This window comes from Mustelus asterias, unplaced genomic scaffold (genome assembly GCF_964213995.1).
Source record: "Mustelus asterias unplaced genomic scaffold, sMusAst1.hap1.1 HAP1_SCAFFOLD_76, whole genome shotgun sequence".
Classification (NCBI taxonomy): domain Eukaryota; kingdom Metazoa; phylum Chordata; class Chondrichthyes; order Carcharhiniformes; family Triakidae; genus Mustelus; species Mustelus asterias.
The window spans coordinates 1,209,244-1,222,912 of NW_027590135.1; the positions used below are offsets into that span (position 1 = coordinate 1,209,244).

A 13,669-nucleotide genomic window follows, 5' to 3' on the forward strand; every position below is an offset into this window, starting at 1 on the left:
GGTTCCAGTGAACGATTCACCGGCTGCTGCTACTAAACTCCGCTATTCCAGAGAAAGCTTTTATAAACTCTATCCAAACACTGAGTGATTAAACAGGAGTGATGTGGCGTTTCACTGAGGGCACATGTCAACTGGGGGCTGCTCCGACAATCCACTTAAAAATTTCAAAAACAATCCGCATGGCTGCTCCAAATGAAATGTTAAATTCGGTGATTCCCGCACTGTAACCTAAACAAAACAAACATGCATCTCAAACACTGAACAGCCTGTCCCAGCTGCCGTTCCCAGGTCACTGCTCTCTCTGTGAAGCGGTGAGTGGCTCTTAAAAGAGCCTTTGTTGTGTGTTCGGGAGAAAGGATCGAGTTGTTCAGCCGCCGAATCCATAGAGAGTGCGGCCCTGGCGTTTCAGAGCGTACACCACATCCATGGCAGTGACCGTCTTGCGCTTGGCGTGTTCAGTGTAGGTGACCGCATCCCTGATCACATTCTCCAGGAAAACCTTCAGCACCCCGCGAGTCTCCTCATAGATCAAACCCGAGATCCGCTTGACACCGCCACGGCGAGCGAGGCGGCGGATTGCTGGCTTGGTGATGCCCTGGATATTATCACGAAGCACTTTGCGGTGCCGCTTTGCTCCGCCTTTACCCAGTCCTTTGCCTCCTTTCCCTCTGCCAGACATGATGATTCTTCACTCAGATCTCTGCACAATATGAGAGAGGAACTCTTTCAGGCTCCTTTTATACAGCTCGCACCGACCTGACTGAGAAAGGCGGAGTGAGAGAAGAGAGGGGAGGAGATCGAGTGAAGATTAAACACAGAGCGGGAGGGAGGAGAGAGCCGGACTGACACACACACTCAGAACGGCCCCTGATCTTTCAGCTCCACCTCCAGTTTCTGCAACCGCCAATTTCAACCCGTTTATTAACAATGGAAGCGAAACACAGCTCCCCACACAAACCCTTCCAGAGCCGCCCTTCACACTCAAGAGTTTCCACCAACTCGGAGCTTTGAAATATGGAATCAAAACAGAAAATGCTGCAAATAATCAGCAGCTCCGACAGCTTTTGTGAAGAGAGAGAGAGAGACAGAGTTAACGTTTCGGGTCGTGACTTTGTCCTTTTAAACCTGGTCCCGTAATAATCATAGAAACCCTACAGTGCAGAAGGAGGCCATTCGGCCCATCGAGTCTGCACCGACCACAATCCCACCCAGGCCCTACCCCCACATATTTACCCGCTAATCCCTCTAACCTACACATCCCAGGACTCTCAGGGGCAATTTTTAACCTGGCCAATCAACCTAACCCGCACATCTTTGGACTGTGGGAGGAAACCGGAGCACCCGGAGGAAACCCACGCAGACACGAGGAGAATGTGCAAACTCCACACAGACAGTGACCCGAGCCGGGAATCGAACCCGGGACCCTGGAGCTGTGAAGCAGCAGTGCTAACCACTGTGCTACCGTGCCGCCATAATTCCCAGTCAGTCATATTCCGACCTAAACACAGTCGATTCTATAGCAAGAATCTTCCTCCGGAACATCCTCACACACATCTGCTTCTCGCTGTTTGCAAACACTTTATTGAAGCTGTTTGGGGCAATCTCCTGTGCTTAAAATTAACGGAGTCAGGATGGCCGAGCGGTCTAAGGCGCTGCGTTCAGGTCGCAGTCTCCTCTGGAGGCGTGGGTTCAAATCCCACTCCTGACATTGATTTTTGGCTAAGAATTGCCGTCTCACAGCTCCAGGCAACTGGGTTCGATTCCCGGCTGAGGTCTCTGTCTGTGTGGAGTTTGCACATTCTCCCTGGGCTTCCTCCGGGAGCTCCGGTTTCCTCCCGCCTGTTCGGTTGATTGGCCATGCAAAATTGCACCGGAGTGTCGGGGAGAAGTCCGGTCAATAAATAGGGTAATGGGGATCCGGACTGGGTGGGATTGAGGTCGGTTCAGACTCAATGGGACGATTGGCCTCCTTCTGCACTGCAGGGATTCGGTTAAAAATTAGGCGGGAATGCGGTGTTGAGCCGCCAGTGTTACTGTCTCACACTGAATCTAGTAAGAAGTTTAACAACACCAGGTTAAAGTCCAACAGGTTTATTTGGTAGCAAAAGCCACACAAGCTTTCGGAGCTGCAAGCCCCTTCTTCAGGTGAGTGGGAATTCTGTTCACAAACAGAGCATATAAAGACACAGACTCAATTTACATAACAGAACATTACAGAACAGAATTCCCACTCACCTGAAGAAGGGGCTTGCAGCTCCGAAAGCTTGTGTGGCTTTTGCTACCAAATAAACCTGTTGGACTTTAACCTGGTGTTGTTAAACTTCTTACTGTGTTTACCCCAGTCCAACGCCGGCATCTCCACATCATCACATTGAATCTACCAGACATCTTTATTATGAGAGAAAGTGGCGATTGAACAAATGTCAAATTCAAATGAAATTCAGCATCTGCTGTGTTTTGCTTTCGTCTGAATTTGAAATGATCTCTATTGAGAATGAGCCGGGCCGCGGGACAGGAATCATTTCCTTGCGGGATCAGCTCTTTCCTGAGAGATGTGGGTGGCTCTGAGAAGAGCCTTTGGGTTCAGAGGTTTACAATTTGCTCGGGTTGTTTCACTTCTTTCCTGGCGCTTTCTTCGCTTTTGCTGCTTTCACTTTGGGTTTGGCCTTCGATTTAGTCACTTTTTTGACAGACTTTCCACCCGTGACCTTCTTCACAGGAGACTTTTTCTTCAGGGCTGCTTTCTTCACCGCCTTTTTTGGAGTTGCCGCCTTCTTGCTGCTTGTTTTCTTCACTGTTGATTTCTTCACTGGAGTTTTCTTTGCTGCGGGTTTCTTGGCTGCTGCTTTCTTTGTTGTCACCTTCTTGGCCGCTGTTTTCTTCACGAAAGATTTCTTGGCAGTTGTTTTCTTCACCTTCTTTCCCATTTTCCCCGGGCTTTCCTTCTTAGCGAGTTTGAAGGAGCCGGAGGCGCCCTGTCCCTTTGTCTGCACGAGCGACCCTGTCTCCACCTTCCTCTTGATAGTTAACCTGATCTGGGAGCCGCGCTTCCCCACATCCACTCCACTGCCAGCCAAAGCTTTCTTTATCGCGGCCAGGGACATCCCCTTGCGATCGCTGCAACCCGCCACAACATTGAGGATCTGCTCGCCTAACTTGGGACCGGCTGCCGCAGGTCGGGGAGCCGCCTTCTTCTTCCTGGGAGACTTCACTTGAGCGGGAGCGGCTGGAGGAGCCGTTTCGGCGGCTGCAGTTTCAGTCATATCCGAGAGTGTGTGGAAAATCTGTGTGAGTCAGAACTGGATCCGAAATGAACCCAGTGGTGGCGGCACAGAGCAACTTAAAGGCAGAGAGCGGACGGAGCAGAGACAAGCTGCTGTCAGCTCCCGGCTCCTCCAACCTCTCTGTGTTTCTCTCTCCTCACAAACTGTCCCATTGCAATGAAATTCCGCCTCTCCAGAGATCCAGCTCACATCCTTCATGTCTCTGACACACGAATGTTTGCTGTTGAAAAGGTTTCACTCGAACTGAGGACTCCATTTTCCACTGAAACCCGTTTTACTGCTGCACTGATCGCGCTCTCACACGCGATAGCTGACATGTTCTCTACATTTCCACTGAAATCTTGAATTTAGCGAAACAATTGCCTTGAAATCTCACTTTGGGGCTCAGCAGCGGGTTTAACGGGAATCTTTGATTGAAAAATTGTTTTATTTTACACAAGAGAGTCTCGGAGATCTCATGATCAGAACAGACACACAAACACAGTTGAATTAGTCTGAACCGCCCGCTCCTTTCATACACTCTCTCTTCCACAATATTCACATCTACACATTCACAGGACAAAACTTTCACCAAATGAAAGGTCCCAGGACGGAATTTCTCCTCCTTCCGGCCTTTGCTCCGGATTCCAGGGGGTTATTTATAGTTTTTCACCTCAGTAACTGTTAAACACTCTGAGGCCCGCTCCCCACAGATTGTCTTTGAATTCATTCATGGAATGTGAGTGTCGCTGTCTGGGTCAGCATTTATTGCCCATCCCTAATTGCCCTTGGGAAGGAGGTGATGAGCTGCCTTCTGGAACCGCTGCAGTCCATGTGGTGTAGGACCACATCTGTTAACCAGATTCCGTGGCCAGAGCCAATTATATCTGTTTCCCCCCCCCCCCCCCCAGTTATTACAGTGATTGCAGAGATCACTGTGTTTGTTTACCATGAAAATACAAATTATCTGCTCTTGGAGTCTCTGGATTTCCTGTTTTATTTGTTTCTCCTGCACTGACAGGTAACAATAAACCACAACCTCAACAACCAGTGACAGCCAGTTAAATAATCATCCCCCACTCGCTGATAATGGAATTTCTAACAGCGACAGACAGTTCCTGACCATCCTCCGATTGGGCCTGGAGGGAACCAGATTCATTGTCAGAGCTGGACTTTCTCACTGAGGGAGTGGCACAGTCAGGTGAACGATGGAGGTGGAGTGGTGACTGGGAGAGCGTTTGACCAAACGTCAGTTCCTGACCATCACAGTGGTGATTTATTTAATTCGCTATCGCATGTCACAACAGTAGGTGGGCACTCCGAAAATAAAATTCACCGAAGATTTCTAATGGAAAATCAAGCTTCAATTTGCTTTCAGTTGTTTAAATGAAAGGACAGGCCTCAAAATTAAACAATGAGTTCCCAGTCAGAAACAACAGTAAAAAGATAAATTGAACTGTCCAGAAAAACGAGACAAGCCAAGTTCAGTTTCCAAACTGTGCTGTGGACACACCTGGTGCGTGATGAAATCAGCAACTCAGGTAGTTCCGTAATTACAACTGATTAAAATAACGATTCCTTGAGCAGAGTGAGCGATGGTGGTATAGTGGTGAGCATAGCTGCCTTCCAAGCAGTTGACCCGGGTTCGATTCCCGGCCATCGCATCCATAATTTGTTTTAGCACCTTATCCGGGAATATTGTTTTGAACCGAGTGGACAAAAACAGGGCGAACGCAACATTGACAATAGTGAATTAAAATAGACCTATCAGTTTTTATTTTTTTCTATTCGGACGTAATTCGTTTCTCATGAAAAAATATTGAAATCGGAAAACAAATCTCTGACATCAAATGAGTTCTCCGTTCGTGACAAAGATACAAAGTAACGGTAGAGGAACACATTTCAGCTCACACACTGTGCTCTGCACAATCCCGGTACTTGATAGAAGTTAATATTAACATTACTGAGGTTACATTATTTATAGAAATGCGCAGCTGTGATGGCCGAGTGGTTAAGGCGTTGGACTTGAAATTCAATGGGGTTTCCCCGCGCAGGTTCGAGCCCCGCTCGCAGCGGTTATGGTTGTGAAGTGTTTACTTCCGCTCTTTCAGACAACCAAAAAAAACCTGCTGATTTTTTGGTATGAAGTATTTCGATCGCCATCATGCTTTCAGCTGCATGGTTCCGGGCCGGGTGCAGGAAGGTGAGCTTGGAAAGGGGGGCCTCGGGCTGGCATGGACAAGATAGGCCGAATGGGTTCCGAGTCAGAGAGGTTTACAGCACACAGGCCCTTCGGCCCAACTTGTCCATGCCGCTCTTTTTTTTAAAGCACGAAGCTAATCCCATTTGCCCGCATTTGGTCCATATCCCTCTATACCCATCTTACCCATGTAACTGTCGAAATGCATTTTAAAAGACAAAATTGTACCCACCTCTACTACTACCTCTGGCAGCTTGTTCCAGACACTCACCACCCTCTGTGTAAAAGAATTGTCCCTCTGGACACTTTTGTATCTCTCCCCTCTCACCTTAAACCTGTGCCCTCTAGCTTTCGACTCCCCAACCTTTGGGAAAAGATCTTGACTATCTAGCTGATCTGTGTCCCTCATTATTTTATAGATCTCTATAAGATCACCCCTCAGCCTCCTACGTCCAGAGAAAAAATCCCAGTCTATCCAGCCTCGCCTTAAAACTCAAACCATCAAGTCCCGGTAGCATCCTAGTAAATCTTTTCTGCATGCTTTCTCGTTTAATAATATCCTTTCTATAATAGTGACCAGAACTGTACACTGTATTCCAAGTGTGGCCTTACCAATGTCTTGTACGACTTCAACAAGACGTCCCAACTCCTGTATTCAATGTTCTGACCGATGAAACCAAGCATGCCAAATGCCTTCTCCACTACTCTGTCCACATGTGACTCCACTTTCAAGGAGTATGAACATGTACCCCTAGATCTCTTTGTTCTGCATCTCTCCCCAATGCTCTGCCATTAACTTGGTAAGTCTGCCCTGGTTCAATCTACCAAAATGCATCACCTCGCATTTGTCTACATTAAACTCCGTCTGCCATTCGTCAGCCCACTGGCCCAATTGATCAAGATCCGTTTACAATTGGAGATAATTTTCCTCACTGTCCACTATGCCACCAATCTTGGTGTCATCTGCACACTTACTATCCATGCCTCCTATATTCTCATCCAAATCATTAATATAAATGACAAATAACAGTGGACCCAGCACTGATGCCTGAGGCACACCGCTGGTCACTGGACTCCAGTTTGAAAAACAACCCTCAACAACCACCCTCTGGTTTCTGTCAAGAAGCCAATTTTGTATTCATTAAGGTACCTCACCCAGGATCCCGTGAGATTTAACCTCATGCAACAACCTACCTTGCGGTACCTTGTTAAGGTACCGCATGGTACCCTTTGTTTCCCAAATGTATCAGTTAAGGGAATTAGCAGGATAAATATGTGGGGTGACTGAGACAGGTTCTGGGTGGGATGATGTCTCAGAGTCGGTGCAGACTCAATGGGCCAAATGGCCTCCATCTGCACTGGAGGGATTCTATTGCAGTTCAGGCTGAGATAGACACATTTTGGTTTCTTTGGGAATCAAGGGAGTGAGGAGTAAACTGGAGTTGAACCCAAGATCTGAAACTCTGGCAGAAGCTGGTATGCCCACATCTGGAGACTGCACCCATACTTTGGAACCCACACTTTCAAAGAGATATTCAGCTTATAGAGAGAGTGCAAAGATATGTAACCAGGAAAATGGAAAGCATGAGGGGAATACCCGATGAAGGATTAAGGATTCTTGAATTGCAATCTTTAGAGAAGGCTGATTTATGGTTTAGTTCAATATTATAAATTGATACATGGCCTTATTACCTAAGCTTCAAAAGATCTTTATTCGCATCTACTGTATTTTGGGTGGGCATCAGTATAAAGTGTAGAAATTTGGTTCATGCGACGATATTCACAATTTGTTTTCCCCACATAGAATTGTTGATATTTCAAATGATTTTGTTGGGAATGCTGAAAATGTAGTGACTTTTGGAAAACTTGTCAGAAATATGTATGATTTCTATCTTTGTATTGTCTGATGCTGTTCTTGTTTTAATGCTGTGCCTCTGTGCTTCGCACTGTATGGCAATAAAGATACATAAATCATCATTGTATTGAATCATACAATCCCTACAGTGCAGAATGAGGCCATTCAACCCATCAAGCCCTATTCCCGTAACCGCACATATTTACCCTGTGAATCCCCTGACACTAAGAGTCAATTTAGCATGGCCAATCAACCTAACCCCCGCAGACAAGGGGAGAATGTGCAAACCCCACACAGTGAACTGGGACTGCAATTGAACCCAGTTCCCTGATGCTGTGAGGCAGCAGTGCTATCCATTGTGCCATCATGCTGCCCTTGAATGGAGGAACATTATTGATGAGCCATGTGGCCAATGTCTGCTCTTATTTCCTGTGTTCTTGTGACTGGAAGAGACGGATCCATGGATACTGAGGGAAATAGGGTGGAAATTGCAGAGGCATTGGCCAAAAGTTTCCTATCCTTGCTAGTTGCATGTGTGGTGCCAGAGGACTGGAGAATTGCAAATGGTAAACACACTTCTTCAGAAAAGGATGTGAGGATAAGCTAACTAAATCCAATCAGTTTAACCTCAGCAACGTGGGATATTCTCCAAACAATAACTGCAGATTAAATTAACACTCACTTGTGCTAATGTGCATTAATTAAGGAAAACACACACATAATTATTAAAGGGGAATCATATTTAACTTGCTCGAGATTTTCATGAGGGTAACAGAAAGGGTTGATGAGGCTAATGTGGTTAATGTGAACATGGACTGGCAAAAAGTATTTTATAAATAAAGGGGCACACAGCAAACTTGTGGTAACATTTGGAGCTGATAGAATAAAAGGGACAGCAGCAAAATGGATAGGAAACTGACTGAGTGACAGGAAACACAGCAGTGGGAAATGTTTTTATTTGGATTGGAGGTCGGTTAAAGTGGGATTCCAGGAGGGTTGGTGTTAGGAATTCTGCTCTTCCTGATAGATATTAGAGACATCGGCATTGCTGTACAGAGCACACATTCAAACTGTGGTAATTACACAATACGTGACAGCATTGTGAACAGTGAGGAGGTAGTGTTGAAGCTCACAGTTTCTTAGACAGCTTGTGGATTGGCCAAACAAGACCAATTTAAAGCAGAGAAGTGTGAAATGATTTATTTCAGTGGGAAGAAAAGGGAGAGACAATAGAAAAGAAATGATACAATTGTAAAGGCATGCAGGAACAAGGGACCTGTGGTCAAATGTGACAAATTGCTGTTTAGGTGGCAGGTTGAGAGTGTGGTTACTAAGGCATTTGGGATTGTGAGCTTTATACGTCTGGGCATAGTGAACAAGAGGAAGCAAGTTGTGGGAAACCTGTATCAAACCCTGGTTTGGCCTCAATTGGAGTATTGCACTCTGATCTGGACAGCAGTGTTTAGAAAGGGTGTGAATGCATTAGCGAGGGTGTAATAAATCTCTGGGCATGAGTCCAGGGATGAGGAAGTTCAGTTACATCGATAGATTGGAGAATTTGGGTCTTTAGTGAAGAGAAGATTGAGACGAGATTTGATAGAGGTGTTCAGAATTGTGGGGGGAATTGGAAGGAGCTGATAGGGAGAAGCTGTCATGTCCCAGTCTTCCTCTGTCAGGAAGTGTTCCTCAAACTGAATGAACAGGGCATTGTTCCCAGTTACACTTCTCCAGCAATGCTAAATATTCAGAGTATTTGTTTTAATGCGAAACATTTATGATAATTATACAAACACAAGAAGTTATTTAGAGTAAAGAAGAAACATTAAAAGTGAAAATACATGTTGACGTCCCTGTGCTGGGCTTTTAGTCTTTCCGGTATGGGCCAGTGGTCTGATTAATCCGATGGTGCTTTTCCCAGTCGCCTGCGTAACTTGGCTCGAATCCCAGACTTCTAGTTTTTGAACTGCACAACGGAGCATTTAAGAAAGTATTGGGGCTGAATGGCCTCGTCTGTGCTCTCGGTCTCCTTCCACCTGGTGAGCTGATCTGACATCCACTCCAGAGTGGAGTCGCTGCACATATTGCCTTAAAAATGGTCTCTAAGCTAACGGAGTGACTGTGAATCTCGTCACCACTTCCATCCTGACTAATTTCCTCCACTTCAACCCATCCAACAATGTCAAAAGGAGTGAGAACTGGAGTAGGAGACTCCATCAATGAATGAGGTCCCATTTTGACCACTCGAGAATCTGGCCTTGCTCACTCCATCTCTGTTCTCCAGCAGCAGGGTCTTGGCTACTCTGAATGGCCTGTTCGAGGATCACCTTGCTCCAAAGCAGCTGAATTTTGATGTTTGTCAGCAAGTTGTTGAAACTTGGCTCCTCTTCACCTCCAACTTCAGACCAATCGGGGACTTCCATCTTCCAAGCTTCTGGGGCTGGTTGAGCAGAAACAACAATAATTGAGGATTTTGCAGTGTTGTTACATTCGAGCAGATTTCCACCTGGGGCATTTCATTAAACACCGGCTTTTTCACTTCATTAACAACTGTCGGAATGGCAATGCAATGTATTGGCCCATTTATCCTCACATAGGATTTCGCACATCATGTTGAAGTTGCACAAGACATTGGGAAGGCCACACTAGGAATACCGTGTGCAGTTCTGGTCACCCTATTATAGAAAGAACATTATTAAATTTGAAAGAGTGCAAAATAGATTTACTAGGATGCTACCAGGACTTGATGGTTTGAGTTATGAGAGACTGAATAGAATGGGACTTTTTCCCTGGAGTGCAGGAGGCTTAGGGATGATCTTATAGAGATCTATAAAATAATTAGGCTCTGTGGCGCAATGGATAGCGCGTTGGACTTCTAAATAAGGGCAAGTTAGCCATTCAAAGGTTGTGGGTTTGAGTCCCACCAGAGTCGGATTTTGGATCAGATTAGTAGCAAACGGTTTGCTTCTTCTTTCAGGGACTTATTAGGGAGAGTCAACATGGCTTTGTGCGTGGTTGGTCATGTTTGACCAATCTATTAGAGTTTTTCGAGGAGGTTACCAGGAAAGTGGATGAAGGGAAGGCGGTGGATGTTGTCTACCTGGATTTCAGCAAGGCCTTTGACAAGGTCCCTCATGGGAGGTTAGTTAGGAAGGTTCAGTCGCTGTGTATACATGGGGAGGTAGCAAATTGGATAAGACACTGGCTCAATGGAAGAAGCCAGAGAGTGGTTGTGGAGGATTGCTTCTCTGAGTGGAGGCCTGTGACTAGTGGTGTGCCGCAGGGATCGGTGTTCGGTCCATTGTTGTTTGTCATCTATATCAATGATCTGGATGATAATGTGGTAAATTGGATCAGCAAGTTTGCTGATGATACAAAGATTGGAGGTGTAGTGGACAGTGAGGAAGGTTTTCAAAGCTTGCAGAGGGATTTGGACCAACTAGAAAAATGGGCTGAAAAACGGCAAATGGAATTTAACGAAGTAAGTGTGAGATATTGCACTTTGGAAGGACAAACCAAAGAAGAGCGTACAGGGTAAATGGTAGGACTCTGAAGAGTGCAGTTGAACAGAGGGATCTGGGAATACAGGTTCAGAGTTCCCTAAAAGTGACGTCACAGGTGGATAGGGTCGTAAAGAGTGCCTTTGGTATATTGGCCTTTATAAATCGGAGTATCGAGTATAAAAGTTGGAGTGTTATGGTAAGGTTATATAAGGCATTGGTGAGGCCGAATTAGGAGTATTGTGTACAGTTTTGGTCACCTAGTTACAGGAAGGATGTAAATAAGATTGAAAGAGTGCAGAGAAGGTTCACAAGGATGTTGCCGGGACTTGAGAAGCTGAGTTACAGAGAGAGATTGAATAGGTTGGGACTTTATTCCCTGGAGCGTAGAAGATTGAGGGGAGATTTGATAGAGGTGTATAAGATTTTGATGGGTATAGATAGAGTGAATGCAAGCAGGCTTTTTCCGCTGAGGCTAGGGGAGAAAAAAACCAGAGGGCATGGGTTAAGGGTGAAAGGAGAAAAGTTTAAAGGGAATATTAGGGGGGGGCTTCTTCACGCAGAGAGTGGTGGGAGTGTGGAATGAGCTGCCGGATAAAGTGGTAAATGCGGGGTCACTTTTAACATTTAAGAAAAACTTGGACGGGTTCATGGATGAGAGGGGTGTGGAGGGATATGGTCCAACTGCAGGTCAGTGGGACTAGGCATAAAATGGTTCGGCACAGACAAGAAGGGCCAAAAGGCCTGTTTCTGAGCTGTAATTTTCTATGGTTCTATGGTTCTATAGATCAGCTCGATAGTCAATGTCTTTTCTCAAAGATCGGGGAGTTTTAAAGTGGAGGGCATAGGTTTAAGGTGAGAGGGGAGAAACACAAAAGGGTCCAGAGGGGCAATTTTTGCACAGACGGTGGTGAGTGTCTGGAACGAGCTGTCAGAGGTAGTAGTAGAGGTGGTTACAATTTTGCCTTTTAAAAAGCATTTAGATAGTTACATGGGTAAGATTGGTATCGAGGGATATGGGGCAAATGCAAGCACCTGGACTAGTTTCATGGCAAAATCAGGGCAGCTTGGACGAGTTGGGCTGAAGGGCCTGTTTCCAGCTGTAAATCTCTGTGACTCTATGACTATGACTCTAGTCCCAATAGGAAATGATGCAGGTTGTCCCTGTCAATGCTGTAAGTGGGAGGCGGACAATGCTCACTCACAGCATCTGTATTCCATATGAACAGCTGGCAGGTCGACCACCAAACCGATGATGATGTCACCAGGATCCACAATTCCCCCAGTTTGGAGATTCCTGTCAGGAAGCAAGGAACAAAGTGTAAGACACCAGAGAAAAGACAAGAGATCTTTATTTCTATCGAACCAATCATTATCTCAGGAGTTCCCAAATGAATGACTTCTTTAAGAGGTCAGAGAGTCATCGAATTTTACAGCACAGACAGAGGCCATTCAGCCCCTCGTGTATGTACCGGCCATCAGCATCTATCTATTCTAATCCCATTGTTCACATATACGACCTGGATGAGGGAACCAAACGTAACATTTCCACGTTTGCTGACAACACAAAACTGGGCAGAATTGTGAGTTGTGAGGAGGATGCATGGAGGCTTCAAGGTGATTTGGACAAATTGAGTGAGTGAACAAACACATGGCAGATGCAGCACAACGCAGCTAAATGTGAAGTTATACACTTTGGTGTGAAAAACAGAAAGGAAAGGATCAGATGAGATCTGATTAAAACATATAAAATTCAAACAGGGCTGGACAGACCAGCAACATTTACCAAGAAGTGGGAAGCTGAAGATCTGGTGTCAAGGAGGGGTAAACCCGAAACACTACATTAGTGTTTCCCTCGCTCCCTCCTCGAACCAAAAAAAAAGGCCACTGTGAGTTGGTAAAAGTGAAGGTAAGAGTTTTATAAATTTTCTCAAATAATTTAATTGGTGCTCGAAATGTCGGTTGGTGGGGTTAAGTGTTGCACTTCTGGGATGTGGGAGATCCGGGGCTTCCAGCATCTCGGACAACTATGTCTGCAGGAAGTGCACCCAATTGCAGCTCCTTTCAGACCGCATGGATAGGTTGGAGCAGCAGTTGGATGCCCTTAGGAGCAGGAAGGAGGCGGAAAGCATCATAGATAGGAGTTTAGAGACGTGGTCACACCCAAGGTGCAGGCAGATGGATGGGTGACCGCCAGAAGGGGCAGGCAGTCAGTGCAGGAATCCCCTGTGGTCATCCCCCTCTCTAACAAGTATACCGTTGTGGATACTGTTGGGGGAGATGGGCTATCAGGGAATAACAGCAGCAGCAGCCAAAGCAGTGGCACCATGGCTGGCTCTGTTGTTAAGCAGGGAGAGACAAAGAGCACTAGAACAATAGTTATAGGGGATTCTATAGTTAGGGGTGTAGATAGGCGTTTCTGTGGACGTGAAAGAGACTCCAGGATGGTATGTTGCCTCCCTGGTGCCAGGGTCCAGGATGTCACTGAACAAACAGAAAGCATTCTGAAGGGAGAGGGTGAACAGCCAGAGGTCGTGGTACATATTGGTACTAACAACATAGGTAGGAAGAGTGATGAGGTCCTGCAGCAGCAGTTTAGGGAGTTAGGTAGAAAGTTAAAAAGCAGGATCTCAAGGGTTGTAATCTCAGGATTACTCCCTGTGCCACATGCCAGTGAGGCTAGGGATAGAAAGATAGTGCAGCTCAACATGTGGCTAAACAGCTGGTGCAAGAGGGAGGGTTTCAGATATCTGGACGATTGGAGTCTCTTTCGGGGCAGATGGGACCTGTACAAGAAGGACGGGTTGCATCTAAACTGGGAGGGCATAAATATTCTGGCCGGGAGGTTGCTAAT

The 13,669-nt window shown here is 46.0% G+C and overlaps 2 protein-coding genes, 1 long non-coding RNA gene and 4 other non-coding genes across 16 annotated transcripts in view; 4 read left to right on the top strand and 3 right to left on the bottom strand.

Moving 5' to 3' along the window:
• Nucleotides 1-367: 367 nt before the first annotated feature.
• LOC144483574 (histone H4) lies at nt 368-679 on the bottom strand. The gene has a single exon (XM_078202206.1). It carries the CDS (start codon nt 677-679, stop codon nt 368-370), a length of 312 nt encoding a protein of 103 aa, XP_078058332.1.
• A 946-nt stretch (nt 680-1,625) lies between these two features.
• trnal-cag (transfer RNA leucine (anticodon CAG)) lies at nt 1,626-1,708 on the top strand. Its single transcript has one exon. It is a non-coding gene; the product is annotated as a tRNA-Leu (tRNA).
• Nucleotides 1,709-2,612: 904 nt separating this feature from the next.
• On the bottom strand, nt 2,613-3,263 carry LOC144483557 (histone H1-like). Its single transcript, XM_078202194.1, has one exon. The coding sequence runs from the start codon at nt 3,261-3,263 to the stop codon at nt 2,613-2,615; it is 651 nt and encodes a 216-aa protein (XP_078058320.1).
• A 1,592-nt stretch (nt 3,264-4,855) lies between these two features.
• On the top strand, nt 4,856-4,927 carry trnag-ucc (transfer RNA glycine (anticodon UCC)). The gene has a single exon. It is a non-coding gene; the product is annotated as a tRNA-Gly (tRNA).
• Nucleotides 4,928-5,256: 329 nt separating this feature from the next.
• trnas-uga (transfer RNA serine (anticodon UGA)) lies at nt 5,257-5,338 on the top strand. The gene has a single exon. It is a non-coding gene; the product is annotated as a tRNA-Ser (tRNA).
• A 2,902-nt stretch (nt 5,339-8,240) lies between these two features.
• Nucleotides 8,241-13,669, bottom strand: part of LOC144483592 (uncharacterized) — a 31,500-nt gene continuing 26,071 nt past the window's right edge. For 2 of the 10 annotated variants that reach the window (XR_013496024.1, XR_013496027.1), the window contains 2 exons: nt 12,021-12,112; nt 8,243-9,990 (listed from right to left, as the gene is read on the bottom strand). This is a non-coding gene — a long non-coding RNA (uncharacterized LOC144483592). Of the gene's footprint in view, nt 9,991-12,020; nt 12,113-13,669 lie in introns of all 10 variants that reach the window. The other 8 variants (XR_013496020.1, XR_013496019.1, XR_013496023.1 and 5 more) reach the window with 6 other exon arrangements.
• trnar-ucu (transfer RNA arginine (anticodon UCU)) lies at nt 10,157-10,247 on the top strand. The gene is given in 2 exon segments: nt 10,157-10,193; nt 10,212-10,247. It is a non-coding gene; the product is annotated as a tRNA-Arg (tRNA).